Genomic DNA, 18,880 nt, shown 5'->3' with positions numbered 1-18,880 from the left:
TTATGAAACTTGCATTGGTATGGTACCTTTCAGCATTAGATATAAGAATCAGGAGTAAGTCATGTTGAATTTTGAGCTTGAGGTCATATTGCCTCTTGAACTTGTATGAATTATATTGTCCTTCAAATCCTTTTATCAGCCCAGTTGCTATATCTTTTGATTGCCTTGGCACCAATAGATATTGGTTCTATAAAACAATTGGTGAGTAACATTAAAGAGAACTGAAGGTGTTGTGCGAAGTATAACATGGAAGCAGCAGTCAACAAATATAGAGGGCAGATTTCTTTGTGATGCTCAAAAAACAACTGGATGAGTTTTGAAAGGAAATTATGTTTTAGAGCTGTGAGAAGAGGATCCAAGAGAGCGACTGTCTGGATTGCTCTTGCATAGAGATAGTATGGACAGGACAGGTCAAGTAGCCTCCATGCATGCTGTGATTTTATAAAAATGCTGACTCTAAGTTCCTTCTAAAGATAGAAAGCATAATCCATCCAGGGCTGCAGCAAGAATTCAATGTGATTTTGAGAATGTTTCATGAAAACTGCGAATAATTTCAGTAATATATGTTCAGATTATGAACAGCCTTGATTCAATTTTCTTCAGCAGAGTCTGAAGACAGAGTGAGAATGCAATGGGCAAGAATGGCAGGGTGTAGAAAGTCAGATCTTGTCTGAAGTGCCATAGGGAAATGTCTCTCAGTAGGAAAGCAGATATAACCAGAAGGAAAGGTGAGGGTGAGTCATACTTCATGCCTTATAGGATTTACTTCTCTTTTATTGGCTGGAGTTGACCATTCGCTGCATGACATTTAAAATTAATTTAAAATTGTGCTAACATGGCACAAAATATTGTAATCTCTCCATCTTAAAATGGTAATTGAAAATCAAAAGAAAACCTTCCTTAAAAAAAAACCTGCAAACTATTTTTGATGAAATTAAAATAAATATTTGGTGAGGGTACTATTGGCTTGTGGTTTTTCACGATAATTAGATGCTAATTATATTATTTTGATTAAAATAATATAAATAAAAATATATTATTTTTAATTATTTTGATTAAAATCCTGTGATTTCATGTAGTAAAAGCAAGATTTGACAATCATTTGTAAACTAGTGAATCTAGGTAAGAATAGCTTAAAGTAGGAAATGTATATCCCAAAACACTGGTAAATGCGTTGTTTCTGTTAGTACTGCCACTGGCCTTGGGTATAACTGACAAAGATTTGGATATAAACCGTGCATTAAGATTTGATTTAAATTGTTTTGTTTTTATAATCTTCTCATTAATTCTTACCTGCTTTTCACAGAGCATGATGGAAGTTCACAAAGTTCTGCCGAACCAAATCCAGGAGAAGGTTCAGCACATTCAAATAGTTCTTGCTACCCTGCCAAATGCATCACTGACATCCTGAAAGAACTGAATCCACCATTTGACAACAAACTACATCCCTACAAACATCCTGATTTGGCCTTTGGAATGGAGCAGGCAGGCGTGTAACGGATAGTGTGGTGAGCTGTGGTGTTGTAAGGAATTTGTGCATGTTTGGTTTATCTGGTATTTCATTCATAAAAAAAATAAAAACTGATAGAAATACTTGACAAGCCCAACATTATCAGTGAAGAATGGAATGGAGTTAAAGCTTCAGATCAATGACTTTTTTTGCCGTATTTTGAAATTCTGCCTCAGTTAAAATAATGTTTTATATTGACTTCTTCATGATATATTGTCTGTACAGGTTTCCCCCGCTATCCGAGGGTAGAGCGTTCCTATGAAACGGTTCGTAAGCCGGAATGTCGTAAAGTGAATAAGCAATTACCATTTACTAATATGGGAAAAATTTTTGAGCGTTCCCAGACCCAAAAAATAACCTGCAAAATCATGCCAAATAACACATAAAACCTAAAATAACAGTAACATATAGTAAAAGCAGGAATGATATGATAAATACACAGACAATATAAAGTTGAAATACCTATCTGCAGCACTGTCTAGCGCAATGAAAATCTCGCAGAAGCGCTCTCGGCAAAAAGACGGCGCAAGCGCTCTCGGCAGAAACACTCTCTCCAGTAACCTTTAAGCTATGAAGCTGCCAAATCATACCAAATAACACATAAAAATACACAGCCTATATAAAGTAGAAATAATGTATGTACAGTGTAGTTTCACTTACTGGAATCGGGAAGATTCCAATAAATTGCAATTTCATCACAGTTAAACACTTGCTTATACGAATAACCACCTGATGCAATCAGCAATTGCCTCTGATCTGGGCCGACATTTACGTGCCGGGCGGCACCTAATTAATTAGCTTGTTTATTTCGGCTATTTTCTTAAAGATGTGCTGGATGCGTTCCGACTACCGCTGCACCACTGCATTCATCGCGGCAATGTATCGGTCCGTGGCCCGGAGGTTGGGGACCACTGCTTAAACTATGAAGCTGCCCTCGCCTCAGAAACCGATCAAACCACCCATGACTACCTTTAAATTCCACTTCCGTCACCATCGTCCAGTGCTTTCTGTTTCAGCTTATTAAAAAGACTGACTGATTTCTCCTTAAGTATAAGGAAACTTAACGGAACACCACGCTTTGTACACCCATCAATCCATTTTATCCATTATTGGATGCTGACTAAGAGAGACCACTTTGCTACGAGCAGAACCAACAGTAACATCGGCAGCTTTCAAAATTCTTTCTCTCTGCGTATAAATAGTGCGAATGGTGGGCGCAGGCAAGTGGCAAGTTCAACGCGCGGACAATGTCCTTACTTCGTTCACCACGATCAAAACGCTTAATTATGTCTAGTTTTATGCTAAGTGTAACACCCTTATGAGCTCTTTTAGGCTTTTCCGATACCTTAGAACTCATCTTGCTAATGGATGCACAAAATAAATTGAGATAAAGCACGTGTTTAAGCAATGCCGGCTAGAATGCAGTTCTGGGGGAGGAGCTTGGCCGTTTGGGCGTGCGCTGCTTTTTTCACGCGCTGCCTTTTTTCGTAACAGTGAAAACACCTTCTGTTAGCGAAAACAGGTAACTAATGTAGGTCTTTCGTAACAGCGAGGTGTTGTAAAGCGAATGTTCGGAAAACGCGGGCCACCTGTATATTCCAATCGTATTTTCAAGGTTTTGATGTTTTAAAAGATAGTTGGCCATCAAGCTTTGTTATTTTTTGATTTGATATCTGTCAAATTTCTTCAGTGTGATTAACTGTTCAGCTTACGTGATGATAGCAATGTTCTTCAAATTCCCTACAACATCTGTCTGATAGAATATACAGTTAAGTAGGTCTTTGTGGGTACTTTGAGCTCAGAGAAGTACAACACTCTGCAGTTGACTAGGTCAGGATTGTTCCTTTTTGCTCTGTTTTTAGTTGATAGCACCCGTATCTGTGTGCTAGCTTTGCTGACAATTTATTTTCCATTACAGTGAAACCTCATCTTTATTTTTCCAGTAGAGTCATAGAACACTACAGCACAGAAACAGGCCTTTGGCCCATCTCATCTGTGCCAAACAAACTGTCTAGTCCCATTGACATGCCTCTGGGCCATAGCCCTCCATATCCTTCCCGTCCATGTACCTATTCATCTTAAATGCTGAAATTTAACACTTCCACTGGCAACTTGTTCCACACTTTCACCACCCTCTAAGTGAAGAAGTTCCATAAGACATAGGAACAGAATTAGGTCATTCAGCCCATTGAGTCTGCTCTGCCATTCCATCATGGCTGATTTATTATCCCTCTAAACCCCATTCTCCTGCCTTCGCACTGTAACCTTTGAAGCCCCGAATAACCAAGAACCTGTCAACCTCTGCGTTAAATATACCCAATGACTTCACCTCCACAGCCATCTGTGGCAATGAATCCTACAGATTCGCCACTCCAGCTAAAGAAATTCCTCTCATCTCTGTTATATAAAAGGAGGTCTCTCTATTCTGCGGTTGTTCCCTCTGGACTCAACCACTGTAGGAAACCTCTTCTTCACATCCACTCTGTTTTGGCCTTTCAATCTTCGATAGGTTTCAATGAGATCCCTCTCATTCTTCTAAACTCCAGTGAGTACAGGCCTAGAGCCATCAAAAGCTTCTCGTACATTAAGCCTTTCCCCGGAATCATTCTCGTGAACCTCTGTGGACTCTCTCCAATGCCAGCACATCTTTTTGTAGATAAGAGACCCAAAATCACTCAATACTCTAAGTGCAGTCTGACCAATGCCTTGTAAAGCTTCAGCATCACATCCTTGCTCTTATATTCTAGTTCTCTCAAAATCAGCATTTGCCTTCCTTAGCACTGACTAAACCTGCAAGTTAACCTTTAGAGAATCCAGCACACAGACTTCCAAGTCCCTTTGCACCTCTGATTTTTGAATTTTCTCCTCGTTTGGAAAATAGTCTACACCTTTATTCCTTCTACTGAAGTGTATGATCAGACACTTCCTTACAATCTGCCACTTCTGTGCCCATTATACCAATCTGTCCAAGTCCTTCTGCAGACTCCCTGCTTCAACACTACCTGCCCCTCCGCCTATTCTTGTATCATCCACAAACTTGGCCACAAAGCCATCAATTCCATCATCCAAAAGAATCAGTCCCAATACTGACCCCTGCGGAACACCACTAGTCACTGGCAGCCAACCAGAGTAGCCCCCTTTATTCTAATAGGGCCCTTGCCTCCTGCCAATCAGCCAATCTTCTCTCCATGCTAGTATCTTTCCTGTAATACTATGAGCTATTACCTTGTTAAGCAGCCTCATGTGCAGCACTTTGTCAAAGGCATTCTGAAAATCCAAGTAAACAATATCCGCTGACTGTCCTTTATCTATCCTGCTTGATTTTTCCTCAAAGAATTCCAACAGATTTGTTGGGCAAGATTTCCCCTTAAGGAAGCCATGCTGGCATTGGCTTACTTTATCATGCATCTGCAAGTATCCCAAAGCTTCATGTTTAATAATGGACTTCATCTTCCCAACCACTAAAGTCAGACTTACTGGCCTATAATTTCCTTTCTTGTGCCTGCCTCCCTTCTTAAATAGTGGAGTCACATTTGCAATTTTCCAGTCCTCCAGAACCATTCCAGAATCTAGTGATTCTTGAAAGATCGTTACTAAGGTCCCCACAATCTCTTCAGCAACCTCTTTCAGAACTCTGGCGTGTAGTCTGTTGTGGGGTGGATGAAATCACCGGAGAGACAGAGTTACTGGTAGGTACAAAGCAGCTTCTTTATTCAACAAAACAAGGTACAGCAGGCATCATACGGACAGAGACGCTTTTGGTAGAAAGGTCTGCTAGCCCAACATGGGCTCGATACTTATTTGCTAAACACAAAGGGCAATCCCTATTTACAAAGTATAGACAATGCTTTCTTTTGAAGCTACATACAAAACATCACACCTTCTGACTTCATCCTTTCATCCTGATGCCCGCATGTCTGGGTTGGTACTCACAGCCTTTAGGAATGCAAGTTAAATCCACAATATATTTATTTGGTATTTTATGTGCTGACATAGAGGACAATTCATATTTATAAAGTATAGATAAGGCTGTCTTCAAAACTACCTGTAAACTTCACACTTCCATCCACAGCGTCTGGCTAGTATTCCGATATTCACAGCTTTTAGGAAATGCATTGTTGTGAACTCAATCCACAGTACTTTGTCAAACAGAAGACTGGTGGCCAAAGTCATTTAAATGTAAATGAATCATTTACCCAAAAACTCACTCTAACATAGTCCATTTGGTCCAGGTGACTAATCTACCTTAAGACTTTTCAGCTTCCCAGAACCTGCTCCTTATTAATAGCAGCTACACTGACTTCTGCCCTGACACACTCGAATTTCTGGCATACTGCTAGTGTCTTTTGAGTGAAGACTGATGCAAAATTTTTATTAAGGTCGACTGCCATGTCTATGTCCCTCATTACTACCTCTCTAACGTCATCTTCTAACGGTCCAATAACCACTCTTGCCTTTTTCAGACCCTTTATGTCTGAAAAAACATTTGGAATCCTCTTTGATATTATTGGCTACCTTCATGTTTCATCTTTTCTCTCCTTATGTTTTTTTGTAGTTGCCTTCTGTTGGTTTTCAGAAGCTCTCCTATCTCTAACTTCCCACTAATTCTTGTTATATTATATACCCTCTTTGCTATATGTTGTGTTTGACTTCCCTTGTCAGCCACAGCTGCATCATTCTCCCTTTAGAATACTTCTTCATCTTTGGAATGTATCTACTCTGCACCTTCCGAATTGCCCCGGAAGCTCCAGACACTGCTGTTCCGCTGTAATCCCTACTCGTGTCCTGTTCTGATCAACTTTGTCCAGCTTCTCTCTCGTTCCTCTATAATTCCCTTAGTGGACTCAACCACAAGCTGCCCTAAAAGCTATTTCATAGGCATTCTGCAAATTCTTTCCTCTTGAGATCACCAGCCTGGTTTTCCCAACTTACCTGCATACTGAAACCCACCTGTACTATCATAACATTGCCCTTATTGTATGACTTTTCTATCTCCCGTTGTAATTTTTAACCCACATCCTTGCTTACTCTTCAGAGGCCTGTATATAACTCCCATCAGGGTCTTCTTAACTCTGCAGTTTCTTAAATCTATCCATGGGGATTCTACATCTTTCAGTCCTGTGTTCCCCCTCATATTCCTCTTAAACATTTCACCTTTCATCCTTAACCAGTGACTTATAATAATAATCTCACCCAAACTCAGTGGTAAAAGCCTGCTTGCATTTACCCTATCTATGCCCCTCATAATTCTGTATACCTCTATGAAATCTCCCCTCATTTTCTTTTGCTGTTCAACCTTTCCCTATAACTCAGTTCCACAAATCCTGGCAACATCTTTGTAAGTTTTCTCTGCATTCTTTCAATCTTATTAGCATCTTTCCTGTAGATAGGTGACCAGAGCTGCACACAATACTCCAAATTAGTCCTCACCAACATCTTATACAACTTCAACATAACATTCCAAATCCTGTACTCAATAGCATTATGCACAAAATGCTAGAGGAATTTAACAGGTTAGGCAGCGTATTTAGAAATGAATATACATTGGAAGTTTTGAGCCAGACCCTTCTTCAGGACTGCAAAGAAAGGGGGGAAGAAGCCAAGAATAAGTCGCTGAGAGGAGGGGGAGAAGTGTGAGCTCAGTATATTGATTTACAAAGGCCAAGATGTCAAAAACTTTGTTTACAACCTTATCTACTTGTGACGCCACTTTCAAGGAGTTATAGACCTGAATTCCCAGATCCCTTTGTTCTACCGCACTCCTCAGTGCCCTACCATTCACTGTGTAAAACCTACCCTGGTTGGCCCTCCCAAAGTGCAACACCTCACTTGTGTACATTAAATTCTTCGTGCCATTTTTCCAGCTGCAAGTTTTGATAGCCTTCTTTGATGTCCACTACACCCTCAGTCTTGTTATCATCCATAAATTTGCTGATCCTGTTTATTACATTATCAGCCAGATAGTTGATATAGATGACAAACAACAACGGACCCAGCACTGATCCCTGCAGCACACCACTAGTCACAGGCCTCCAACCAGAGAGGCAACCACCCTACTACCACTCTCTGGCTTCTCCCACAAAGCTAATGTCTAATTCAGTTTACAACCTTATATTGAATGCAAAATGACTGAACCTTGTTGACTAGCCTCCCATGCAGGACCATGTCAAAGGCCTTGCTAGACACCATCCACTGCCTTGCCTTCATCAACTTCCCTGGTAACTTTCCTGAAAAATTCTATAAAATTAGTTAGACATGACCTAGCATGCACAAAGCCATGTTGACTACCCCTAATCAGTCTCTGTTTATCCAAATACTTATATATCAGGTCCCTTGGAATACCTTCTAATAACTTACCCACAACTGATGTCAGGCTCAGCGGCCTTTAACTTCTTGGCTTATTCTTAGAGTCTTTCTTGAACAATGGAACAATATTCGCACCTCACCCATTGCTAAGGACGTTTTAAATATCTCTGCTAGACATTGGCCCAAAAATGTCATTTTCTGCTGACTATATTGAAATCCTGTCGACTTCACTCTGATTGACATCATAATCTTGTTGCTCTGCTGGTCTCAGCCACTCACTGAGGTAGCAATGGAGCTAGGTCACTAACTAGTTATAAAGTTGAAATATCTTTCATTCATCCATTGCATCCAGCTAATCGCTAGTTTTTTTTTGTTCTTCTGCAGATGAGTGTGTTCAGCTATGAGGTGAAAGGTCCATTTTGCCAACATTATCTATCAGCATCATGCCCAAACTTCATTGTATTTCTTTCCAGCACAATATCGTGACTCGTCCCCTGTCAGTTGAGTGGTTGCGCTGCTTGCCACACCTGTCAGTACCAGTCATGTGGAAAAGAGAAGATTGAAGTTTGCAAGATTACAAAAATGAGAGTGCAAACGGCCATGGCTCCCAGGCAGTCTCATGTGTCAAGCCCTCTCCTGACCTAAGCCTGCCGAAACAAAACCCCACCAAGCCCTGTGATGTCACTTTATCCAGGGAGAGTAACTGAGTAGTTCAGCATGCGCCCTGAGGCCTAATTTTCTCTGTGAGCAATAAGACTGCTTGCTGTCCCTCTGGTACTCCTCCATTTTCAATTTTTGCCTAACAGTGGTGCAATATGCTTTGTTATCATGTTTCTTTACCCATGTTGATCACTGTGTTTTCTTTCTCTTGTTAATATCGGCGACATTTACCAAAAAAAAGTGTACGACCATTTCTTTTGAGGCAGTTAGAGTTTTATTTCCCATCCCTGTAGAACCTATTATGTTACTTTAAAATATGAATTAAATGAACTGTGTTAAAAGAAAATTGTCAAAATAGAAGATTTTGTTATATTTGAATTGTAACTTGCACCTTTGTTAAAGTATTTCTCCCTTTTAATGGCATTGTAATTGTGACTAGTTTCCTTGTGCCAGGTGAAACTTGTTAATGTTAACCCTTTGAAATTTCAGAGTGCGTATTATGTTTCTATGTCTTCTTTTATATGAAAACACCTAGAGCCTGCCAAAAAGATCAGGTCAAGGTTACTTTCTGAACTCTAAAATTTATCAGAAAAAAATACAATTAGATTGGATGATTTATCTGTTTCAAAAAATGTAAGAAGCAGAACTTTGAAAGGAATTTGCACGAATGGAAAGAGACTACAACTAACCTAGTCAAGCAGTGTTGAACTGTGATTTTATGAATAATTTTTTTAATAAAAACAAAAAAGTAGCTTGGGACAGACAATTTTTAGACCTGATTGAAAATTAAAATATCTTCCACTTATCTGCTTCTAAACTACATATCTGCCCTACTTCTGTCATTTGTAAACTTTTTGTTACATTTATTTGATGAAAAAAATTTAAAAACTTGATATTCAGCTGTTTAACGGGAAGGTACCAAGAAAACACTGAAAGCTTTTATTGTATGTATCTTTTCTTTGTTTACATGACACTGTATTTATGGGAGAGTCAACTGCCAATCCAAGGAAATAAAATAACTGAAATGCAGTGCCATCTCTCATCTGTAACACATTTTTAATGTTGCTTTGTATTGTAGTAATCAATACGCAGTATATGTTGAATGTATATTAATATACTTTGCTATTTCTGTTTCGGAAATGTTGAAAGTACTTTTTTCTTGTTTATGTTGGACAAAAGGTTCAGTGATCTAGTACATTGTGTGGGTCACTTGCAACTAGTAATTTAGTTGGAAAGTGGGATCATGACAAATAAAACCTATGTAATTTGACCTGACAAATGTTATTATTTAGTTTTTGTAAAGTTACCAGCAATGTTGTTTCTCAGTTATTCAATATATATTACAATACATTTATGATGACTATTTCAATTACATTCGTCCAAAATTCAGTGCTTGTAGTTAGCCTGTTGAATTGTGTGGTGGTGATGACACACACATGTGATAAAGGTCTAAATCTATATATTAAAGCAATTAATGCTGGTCTGTGAGAAACTAGTGTTTAATTTTGCACATTAATCTCCATTTATATTAATCCGTGATATTAGGTAAACCTTTTGCGATTATTGCTGAAATGCACCTAAAGCACAAATATTTATGTGATAGTTTGAGAGGTTGTTGCACAACATTTTATAATCAGTGCATACTAAAAATTCTTGGACCAAGGAAGAACCTGAACTTGTACAGTGCCTCACATCCTGAAGTCTGAAATGCAGTCTTGTGATTAGTCTGCTATATCCTCCACTTTAGTTATTTAATTGGTTCGTTGAGTCCCAGGATGGACTGATTAATTATGCCATTGTCAGATCAGACTGCAAATTCAAAACTTTTAGGTGTGAGCAGCTGCATATATGGGAGAATCCAGTAAATATAGCATATGTAGAGCCAACAGTATTTGAGCACATTCCATTAAATATCCAGAACTATTCGTGTTATTAACTTGTGTTATTTTTATAGTCTGTGCAAAGTTTCCATGTACTCCCTGTGACTTCATGGGTTTCCTCCAGATGCTTGGGGATACCTCTCACATCAGAAAGATTTGCAAGTAGGTAGTTAATAGGACACTAATTGATGGGTGAGTGGTAGAATCTGGGAGGAAGTTGATGGGAATGTAGAGAGAATAACAAATGGAATAAATATACATGGATGCTTGATGGTCAGTATGGATTTGGTGGGTGGAAGCGCCTGTTTCCGTATTGAATGATTTCATGACTTTTCTAAAAGAAATAGAAACTTCTATTATGTCTCTGTTTTCTGTGAAAGTACAATATTGCTAAATTGAATTAAAACATCAGTGATAGATATTGTGTCTGCACAACTACATATCAGCTAAATAAAAATACACGTGGAGGTAAGGTTAACTGGTGTATTCACTTTGTAGAGAGAGAACAACTGATCAATGCGCATAGGTAAGTTATCAGTCAGGAAGTAGTGCTAAGGGGTGTCATTGCGCTAAAAGAAATAGATCCATACATTACGCTTTCTCCCCCTTTAGATTAATGTAACATAAAACTGTATACCTAACAAAACATTCAATTTCCCTTTCACAAACCGTATTCAAATAAACATGCTTTCACAATAACAGTCCATAACTAACTTCACTATACTAAAGATTCAGTCTTGGGTGGTGCCCTGTTTCTTTCAGGATAGCACCTCTGGACCTGTGGAGTGGTATCAGGTTTGGCAGGTGTCTTGTCAAAGACAACTTTCTCTGTTGCAGGTGTCACGTTGCTGTTAGTGACATATCATCACTGAGAGGTAATTACGGTGCCCGTCTTGTTGGATGCAGTTGACTTGGGTGTGTTCTTCGGCTGAGCATCCAGTTATCTGGTCCACATGACATCTCCATGTCTGATCTTTAACATCAGCGGTCCAGTTCTTGTAGCTATCCTACCAGGTGTCCACTTGTCTTCTCAGTAATCACACGCTAGGACTTCATGTTCAACCTCGAAGTTCCTTGCTGATTTACTTGATAATGAGATCTGGTTTCAGGAGGTCTATGCTCGACCTCAGACTCCTGCTCATGAACAGCATTGGAGGTATTTGATTTGCTGTCACATGAACAGAGTTCTGATACACAAAATCCAAGTTGTTCATCTTGTGCTGTGGAGAAAAGTCCTCCTTGTCCATAGCTTTAATCAACTTATTGAAAGTTTGGACAAACCTCTCAGCCAACCTGTTCATTGGTGAGGAGCTGACTTGAAATGATTGATGTTATTTTTCTTCATGAACAGTCAGAATTCTTCTGATGTGTACAGTATTGTAGTCGGTTGTCACTCACAATTTGTTGTGGTAAGCCATTTCTGGAGAAGATAGTCCTCAGGGTGGAGACAGTCTTTGCTGAGGTGGTTGACTTCATTGGTATGACCTCTGGCCACTTCAAATGAGTGTCCACAACAATCAGAAACATGGAATTCATGAACGGTTCAGCAAAGTCAATATGTACTCTTTGCCATGGTGATGATGGCCACTTCCATGGATGTAACAGTGCTTGTGAGGGTGCATTTTGAACTTTGTGGCATCCCAAACAGCTTTCGATTAAGTCTTCAATCTGTCTGTCTATTCCTGGCCACCACTAGTTGCTCCAGGTGAGACACTTCATCTTGACTGTACCCAGGTATCCTTCATGTAGATTCTCTAAAATTCTGGTGAGCAGATTAGAGGGAACCACAACATGGGATCCACCCATCAGTGTTCATTGACATACAGACAGTTGGTCTTGTCTCACTGAGATCTTTGGAAACATAGGATTACCATGAGCTAGCCATCCTTGCATGGTGATGTCATAGACTTTTGACAATGTTGGGTCATTTCTTGTTTCTCTTTGTATTTCAGAATTTGACACCAATGCTGTATGGAACATGCCTGCTGGAACTTTTCTTCCTCAGTTGTGAACAGTGGAAGCCATCAGTGTTGCTACGTTGTTTGGTACCCTCGAACTCTATGTTCATAAGAGTGGGCTCCAAAGAACAGTGCCCAATGTTGTAACCGGGTAGCAAACATCACTGGGATTTCCTTCATGGGATTGAAATTGAACACATGGGGCAGGTGATCTGTCATGAGAATAAACTTTTGTCCGTAAAAGTAGTGGTAGAACTTTATTCCCCTTTCTAGACTAACGACCTGTTAGTCAATCTGTGCGTTGTTACATTCTGCGCTTGCAAATGATCTTGAAGCAAATGCAATTGGATGTTCAGATCCATCTTTCATAGTGCATGACAAAAAAGCTCCAATGCCAAAAGAGGACACATCACATGCCAGACTGATGGGTGGTGATGTGTCATAATGGGCGGGCAGTTCATCTGATGTTATCAGTCTCTTTGTTTACTTGAATGCTCTTTCACATCTTTCTGACCATTCCCACTTTGCTCCTGTCTGAAACGGTGCATTCAATGGATGCAGCACTGTCACAATGTTTGGGAGAAACCAGTGGTAGTAGTTTACAAGGCCCAAGTATGACCTGAGTTGTGACACATTTTTTTGCTTTGGGTGCCTTCAGCGCTTTTTCAATCTTTTATGGCTTATGTAAGCCTTGGTTGTCAATGACATGCCCACAATATGAGATTTCATTCTTGGGAAACTCACATTTGTCTCTCTCGCATGCAGACCATACTCACTCAGCTTGCTTAGCACTTTACCAAGGTTCTGGAGGTGTTCTTCATCATTTTTGCAAGTCACAATGATGTCATCAAGGTAACATTGTGTTCCTGGGTTATCTTGGAGCACTTGGTCCATTGCTCTTTGCCAAATTGCTGGAGCTGCTGCAACGCCAAAGGCAAAACGATTATACTGGAACAGTCCCTTGTGAGTGTTGATTGTGAGGAATTTCCTGCTTGACTTCTCCATATCCATTTGCAGATAGGCTTGTAGCAAGTGAATCTTTGAAAGACCTTTCCCTGCCCGCCAAAGGTGCAAAAATGTCTTTTATTCATGGCGGGGTATACTGCACAGTATGTTTGATGCTCACTTTGAAGTCCTCACATATGCGAACCGCTCCAGCCTTCCCTTTCTTGATCACTGGGACAATGGGCCTGGCCCAATCACTTCACTCAACCTTGGGGAGAATTCCAGACCTTTCCAAGCTCTGAAATCCAACCTCCACTTTAAGACGTAGTACATAAGGCACTGGATGTGCTGGAATCTTGGTGTTGCTACTTCATTCAGTTCAATTCTGGCCTTAATACCTGTGAGTTTACCAAAGCCCTCTCAAAGACCATCTCATTAGCAGTAAGCAGCTATGACAGTCTCTGGCTAGTGCTACCATTTGGGCTGCAGTTGACTGTTGATGCCACGTTGAGAGCTTTGACTGTGTGCCAGTCCAGTTGGATTTTTCTCAACTATTCATTTTCAAAAAGTGCTGGCCGTCCACTTTTCAACACATAAAGCTCTAACTGCTGCTTTTTTTTTGCCTCTGTACATCACATTTACTTTCAGTTTGCCTTTAGGAAACCCTTTTTCCACCTGTGTAAGTCTTTAGCATCACTGAGGTCTTTTCTAATGGTAGCTTAGAAAACAGTCTTTTGTAGTCATCCTCAAAAATTACAGACAAAGCTGACCCTGTATCCAGCTCCATTTTCAGTTTTACACCAGACACGTCTGTTGTGATATACAGTATATGATTTTGCGATCTGCCTCAGTAATGCTATGCAGTTCTAGGCATGAGAGCTCACCTTTGTCGAAGTCTTTATTGTCGTCTGATTCTGTTTCACATTTGGTCACTTTATGCATTTGCTTAGTTTTGTGTTTGAAACTTTTCACTCGGTGTAGTTTTTCTTTTCGGTTGTGCTTTTTGTCTGACTTGCACACTCTATGTGACTTTGTCTGGGACACTTCCTGCAAACTTTTTCTTTGAACCAACAATCATTTGCATTATGGGAGGATTTGCATGTCAATAATATTTTTGGCTTTTTGCATCAATCAGGGTCATTTTGTGCACTTCACATTCTAAACTCTACTTCTATAGTTCTGGTGCACCCTTTTCTGCTATCTCCAACAATATTGCAATGGCCAATGCCTGTTCTAAGGTTAGGTCTCTTTCTGACAGTCGCCTCTTTTGAGTACTTTGACTCATGTGAGGGCATACCACATACAAGCCTGTTGGTTAATGCATCAGAAAGTCCATCTCCGAAGTCACAGTGCAGTATTGGGAAAGTTTGCGCATTTCTGCAATGTATTCACAAATGCTTTCATTCTTTGAATGGTTCCTTTTGTGAAGTCTAAATCTCTCAGCTACTATTGGCAGTTTACAGCTGATTTTGTAAAATTGTAACAATTTCGTCAAACGTCTTGCTTGCTGGCTTTTCAGGAATTACTAGGTTGCATAAGAGTGTATGTTTTAGCACCCATTAAGCTAAGAAGTGTGGAAACTTTCTTTTCCTTATCCACATATTACAATGCAGTTAAACACTCTCTATATACAATTCCCAATCTTCATTAGCACTATCAAATTTGTCAACTTTCCCAACAAAGGTCATCGTCACGTTATTTTCACTTTGATTTTGCTAGTTATGTGCCTCTCGCTGTGTACCATACACTATTACTGACGCATTCCTTTGTTAGCATCCATGACAGTCTCTTCCGTACTCTTTCCTCTCGCTCTTTCCCTCCCTTTCTCCGAATTCTGTCATCTCGTAACTGTTGGTGATATCCGCTGACATTCAGGTTCGTACTCGTTACTGGTTTGTGGTGTCTGTACAACTACATATCAAGTAAATAAAAGCACGCACGCAGAAGTGACGTTAAGACCATAAGACATAGGATCAGAATTAGGCCATTTGGCCCATTGAGTCTGCTCCGCCATTAAATCATAGCTGATCCTTTTTTTTCCCCCCTCCTCAGCCCCACACCCTGGCATTTTCCCCGTAACCTTTGATGCCATGTCCAATTAAGAACCTATCAATCTCGGCCTTAAATACATCCAACGACCTGGCCTTCACAGCTGCCTGTGGTAACAAATTCCACAAATTCACCACCCTCTGACTAAAGAAATTTCTCTGCATCTCTGTTTTGAAAGGGTGCCCCTCTATCCTGAGGCTGTGTCCTCTTGTCCTAGACTCCCCCACCATGGGAAACATCCTTTCCACATCTCCGTCTAGGCCTTTCAACTTTCGAAAGGTTTCAATGAGATCCCCCCTCATCTTTCTAAATTCCAGCGAGTACAGACCCAGGTCCATCAAATGTTCCTTGTATGATAACCCCTTCATTCCCAGAATCATCCTTGTGAACCTCCGCAGAACCCTCTCCAAATGCCAACACATCTTAGATGAGGAGCCCAAAACTGTTCACAATACTGAAGGTGAGGCCTCACCAGTGCCTTATAAAGCCTCAGCATCACATCCCTGCTCTTGTATTCTAGACCCCTTGAAATGAATGCTAACATGGCATTTGCCTTCCTCACCGCTGACTCAACCTACAAGTTAATTCTGCACAAGGACTCCCAAGTCCCTTTGCATCTCAGAATTTTGGATTTTCTCCCTGTTTAGAAAATAATCTGCACATTTATTTCTACTACCAAAGTGCATGACCATGCATATTCCAACATTGTATTTCATTTGCCACTCTCTTGCCCATCCTCCTAATCTGTCCAAGTCCTGCAGCCTACCTGTTTCCTCAACACTACCTGCCCCTCAACCAATTTTTGTATCATCTGCAAACTTGACAACAAAGCCATCTATTCCATCATCTAAATCATTGATATACAGCATAAAAAGAAGTGGTCCCAACACCGACCCCTGCGGAACACCACTAGTCACTGGCAGCCAACCAGAAAAGGATCCTTTTATTCCTACTCACTGTCTCCTACTGATCAGCCAATGCTTTAATCATGCCATTAGCTTTTCTGTAATGCCATGGGCTCTTAACTTGGTAGGCAGCCTCGTGTAGTACCTTGTCAAAGGCCGCCTGAAAGTCCAAATATACAACATCCACTGCATCCCCTTTGTGTAATCTCGATGACACTGTAACCTCAACTCTAAATTATTCTGATGTACTCTTGGTCAGCCTTGCATCATCTGTCCTATGTTCCTGGTGTATTATGAAAAAGTAGAAAAATAGTCTAATTCAGGGCAGCATGGTAGCATAGCAGTTTGCGCAATGCTTTACAGCAGCCAGCTGTAAGATTGGGATTTTATTCCAGCTGTTGTTTGTATGTTCTTCCCATGACTGCATAGGTTTCCTCTGGGTGCTCCAGTTTCCTCCCACATTCCAAGGACATACAGTTAAGGTTAATAGTGGGTGTGCTACGTTAACACTTCAAGCACAGTGACACTTGTGAGCTGCCCAGCGCATTCCTCAATGATCTGATTTGACGCACAATGATGCATTTCATGGTATGCTTGGACGTACATGTGACAAATAAAACTATTCTAATCTAAATCAATGTTACATTCTATTTTGGTTTGTATCTTGCTTGCTTCATGATGTCTAGAAATGCTTTGGCCAGAGAAACAATTCTCGCATGCACCAGCTTCCATTGATATCTTTGATAAAGTTTACATGGATTTGTGTACTTGAAAGTACTCTTCACCAGAGCCATCAAATTAATTACTTAAAGCATGTTTACATTTTAAAAGACATGTATTGTAGGAAAGACAGATGAGCTCATGCCATGGAACAACACCTGGAATTATGAGATTGTAACCATCAGTGAGACTTAGTTGTAGGAGGGGCAGGACTGGCAGCTCAATATTCCAGGGTTCCGTTGTTTTAGACGTGACAGAGTGGGAGGAATTAAAGGAGGGTGGTGGTGTAACTAGTCTAGTAAAATGTCACAGGAGTTCTCAGCCAGAGCAGATGGGAGAACTCGTCTAGTGAGGCTTTATAAGTGGAAATGGGGAATAAGAAAGGTATGATCATTTTAATAGGGCTATATTACAGACCACTCAACAGTCTGAGGGATTTAGAGGAACAGATTTGTAGAGAGATCACAGACTGTTGCAAGAAACATAAGGTTGTGATAGTAGGTGATTTTAACTTTCCACATATTGATTGGGAATCCCATACTGTCAAAGGACTAGATGGGATAGAGTTTGTCAAATGTGTTCAGGAAGGTTTTCTTAATCAGTACGTAGAGTCCCAACAAGAGAGCATGCCATATTTGATCTGCTATTAGGGAATGAGACAGGGCAGGTGATAGAAGTTTGTGCAGGTGAAAATTTTGCATCTAGTTATCACAATGCCATTAGTTTCAAAGTAAACATGCAAAAAGATAGGTCTGGTCCACAGGTTGAGATTCTAATTTGGAGAAAAGCCAATTTTGATGGTATCAGAAAGGATCTGGCAAGTGTTCAAAAGTGAAGTTTGAAAGTAGAAAGCGTGTATGTGCCTGTCAGAATAAAAGGTAATGATAACAGGTTTTCAAGAGATATTGAGGCCCCAGTTAAGGGGAAAAAAAGGAGGTGCATTGCAAGTATAGGTAGGTAAGAACAAATGAAGTGCTTGTGGAGTATAAGAAATGCAAGAGACCACTTAAGAAAGAAATCAGGAAGGCTAAAAGAAGCTATGAGGTTGCCTTAGTGGACAAGGTGAAGGAAAATCAGAATCAGGTTTAATATCACCAGCATACATCTTGAAATTTGTAGAATCCTAAGGGATTCTACAGATGTGTTGAGAACAAAAGGATTGCAAGGGACAAAATTGGTCCTCTGGAAGATCAGAATGATAATCCATGTGTGGACCCAAAAGAGATGGGGGAGATCTTAAATATATTTTTTGCACTTGTATTTACTCAGGAGGCATAAACGAAGTCTATAGAAATGAGGCAAAATGGCATCAACTTCATGGACCCTGTACGGATTACAGAGGAGGAGGTGTTTGCTGTCCTGAGGCAAATCAGAGTGGATAAATCCCCAAGGCCTGACAAGGTGTTCCCTCGGACCCTGCTGGAGGCAAGTGCAGAAATTGCAGGTCCCTAGCAAAGATATTTAAATCATACTTAGTGACTGGTGAGGTCGTGGAGGATTGGAGGATAGTCAATGTAGTTCCACTGTTTAAGAAAGGCTCTAAAAATAAACCAAGAAAATATAGGCTGGTGAGCCTGACATCACTAGTGGCAAAAGTTATTGGAAGGTATTCTAAAGGAAAGGATATATAAGTATTTAGATAGATATGGACTGATTAAAGATAGTCAACATGGCTTTGGCGTGGTAAGTTGTATCTAACCAGTCTTAGTTTTTCGAGGAAGTTACCAGGAAAGTGGATGAAGGAAAGACAGTGGATATTGGACTTTGGTAAGGTATTTGACAAGGTCCTGCATGGGAGTTTGGTCAAGAAGGTTCGGCGCTTGGCATTCAAGATGAGGTAGTAAACTGGATTAGACATTGGCTTTGTTGGTGAAGCCAGAGAGTGGTAGTAGATGGTTGCCTCCCTGACTGGAGGCCTGTGACCAGTGGAGTGCTGCAGGAATCAGT

At 40.3% G+C, this 18,880-nt stretch overlaps 1 protein-coding gene across 9 annotated transcripts in view; it reads left to right on the top strand.

The window, feature by feature from the left end:
* sik3 (SIK family kinase 3) overlaps positions 1–18,880 on the top strand; it is a 482,160-nt gene that overhangs the window by 421,836 nt on the left and 41,444 nt on the right. For 5 of the 9 annotated variants that reach the window (XR_010016690.1, XR_010016689.1, XR_010016691.1 and 2 more), the window contains one exon: positions 1,307–1,508. Coding sequence is in view for 5 of the 9 variants with exons in the window: in XM_063038656.1 (XP_062894726.1) it covers positions 1,307–1,497 (191 nt within the window). In the remaining 4 variants the exon portion in view is untranslated. Of the gene's footprint in view, positions 1–1,306; positions 3,496–8,200; positions 13,446–18,202; positions 18,319–18,880 lie in introns of those variants that run through there. The other 4 variants (XM_063038657.1, XM_063038654.1, XM_063038652.1 and 1 more) reach the window with 4 other exon arrangements.

This window comes from Mobula hypostoma, chromosome X2 (assembly GCF_963921235.1).
Source record: "Mobula hypostoma chromosome X2, sMobHyp1.1, whole genome shotgun sequence".
Lineage (NCBI taxonomy): Eukaryota > Metazoa > Chordata > Chondrichthyes > Myliobatiformes > Myliobatidae > Mobula > Mobula hypostoma.
Note: the sequence above shows the minus strand (reverse complement) of the source record. Positions and strands in the feature narration are given on the sequence as shown.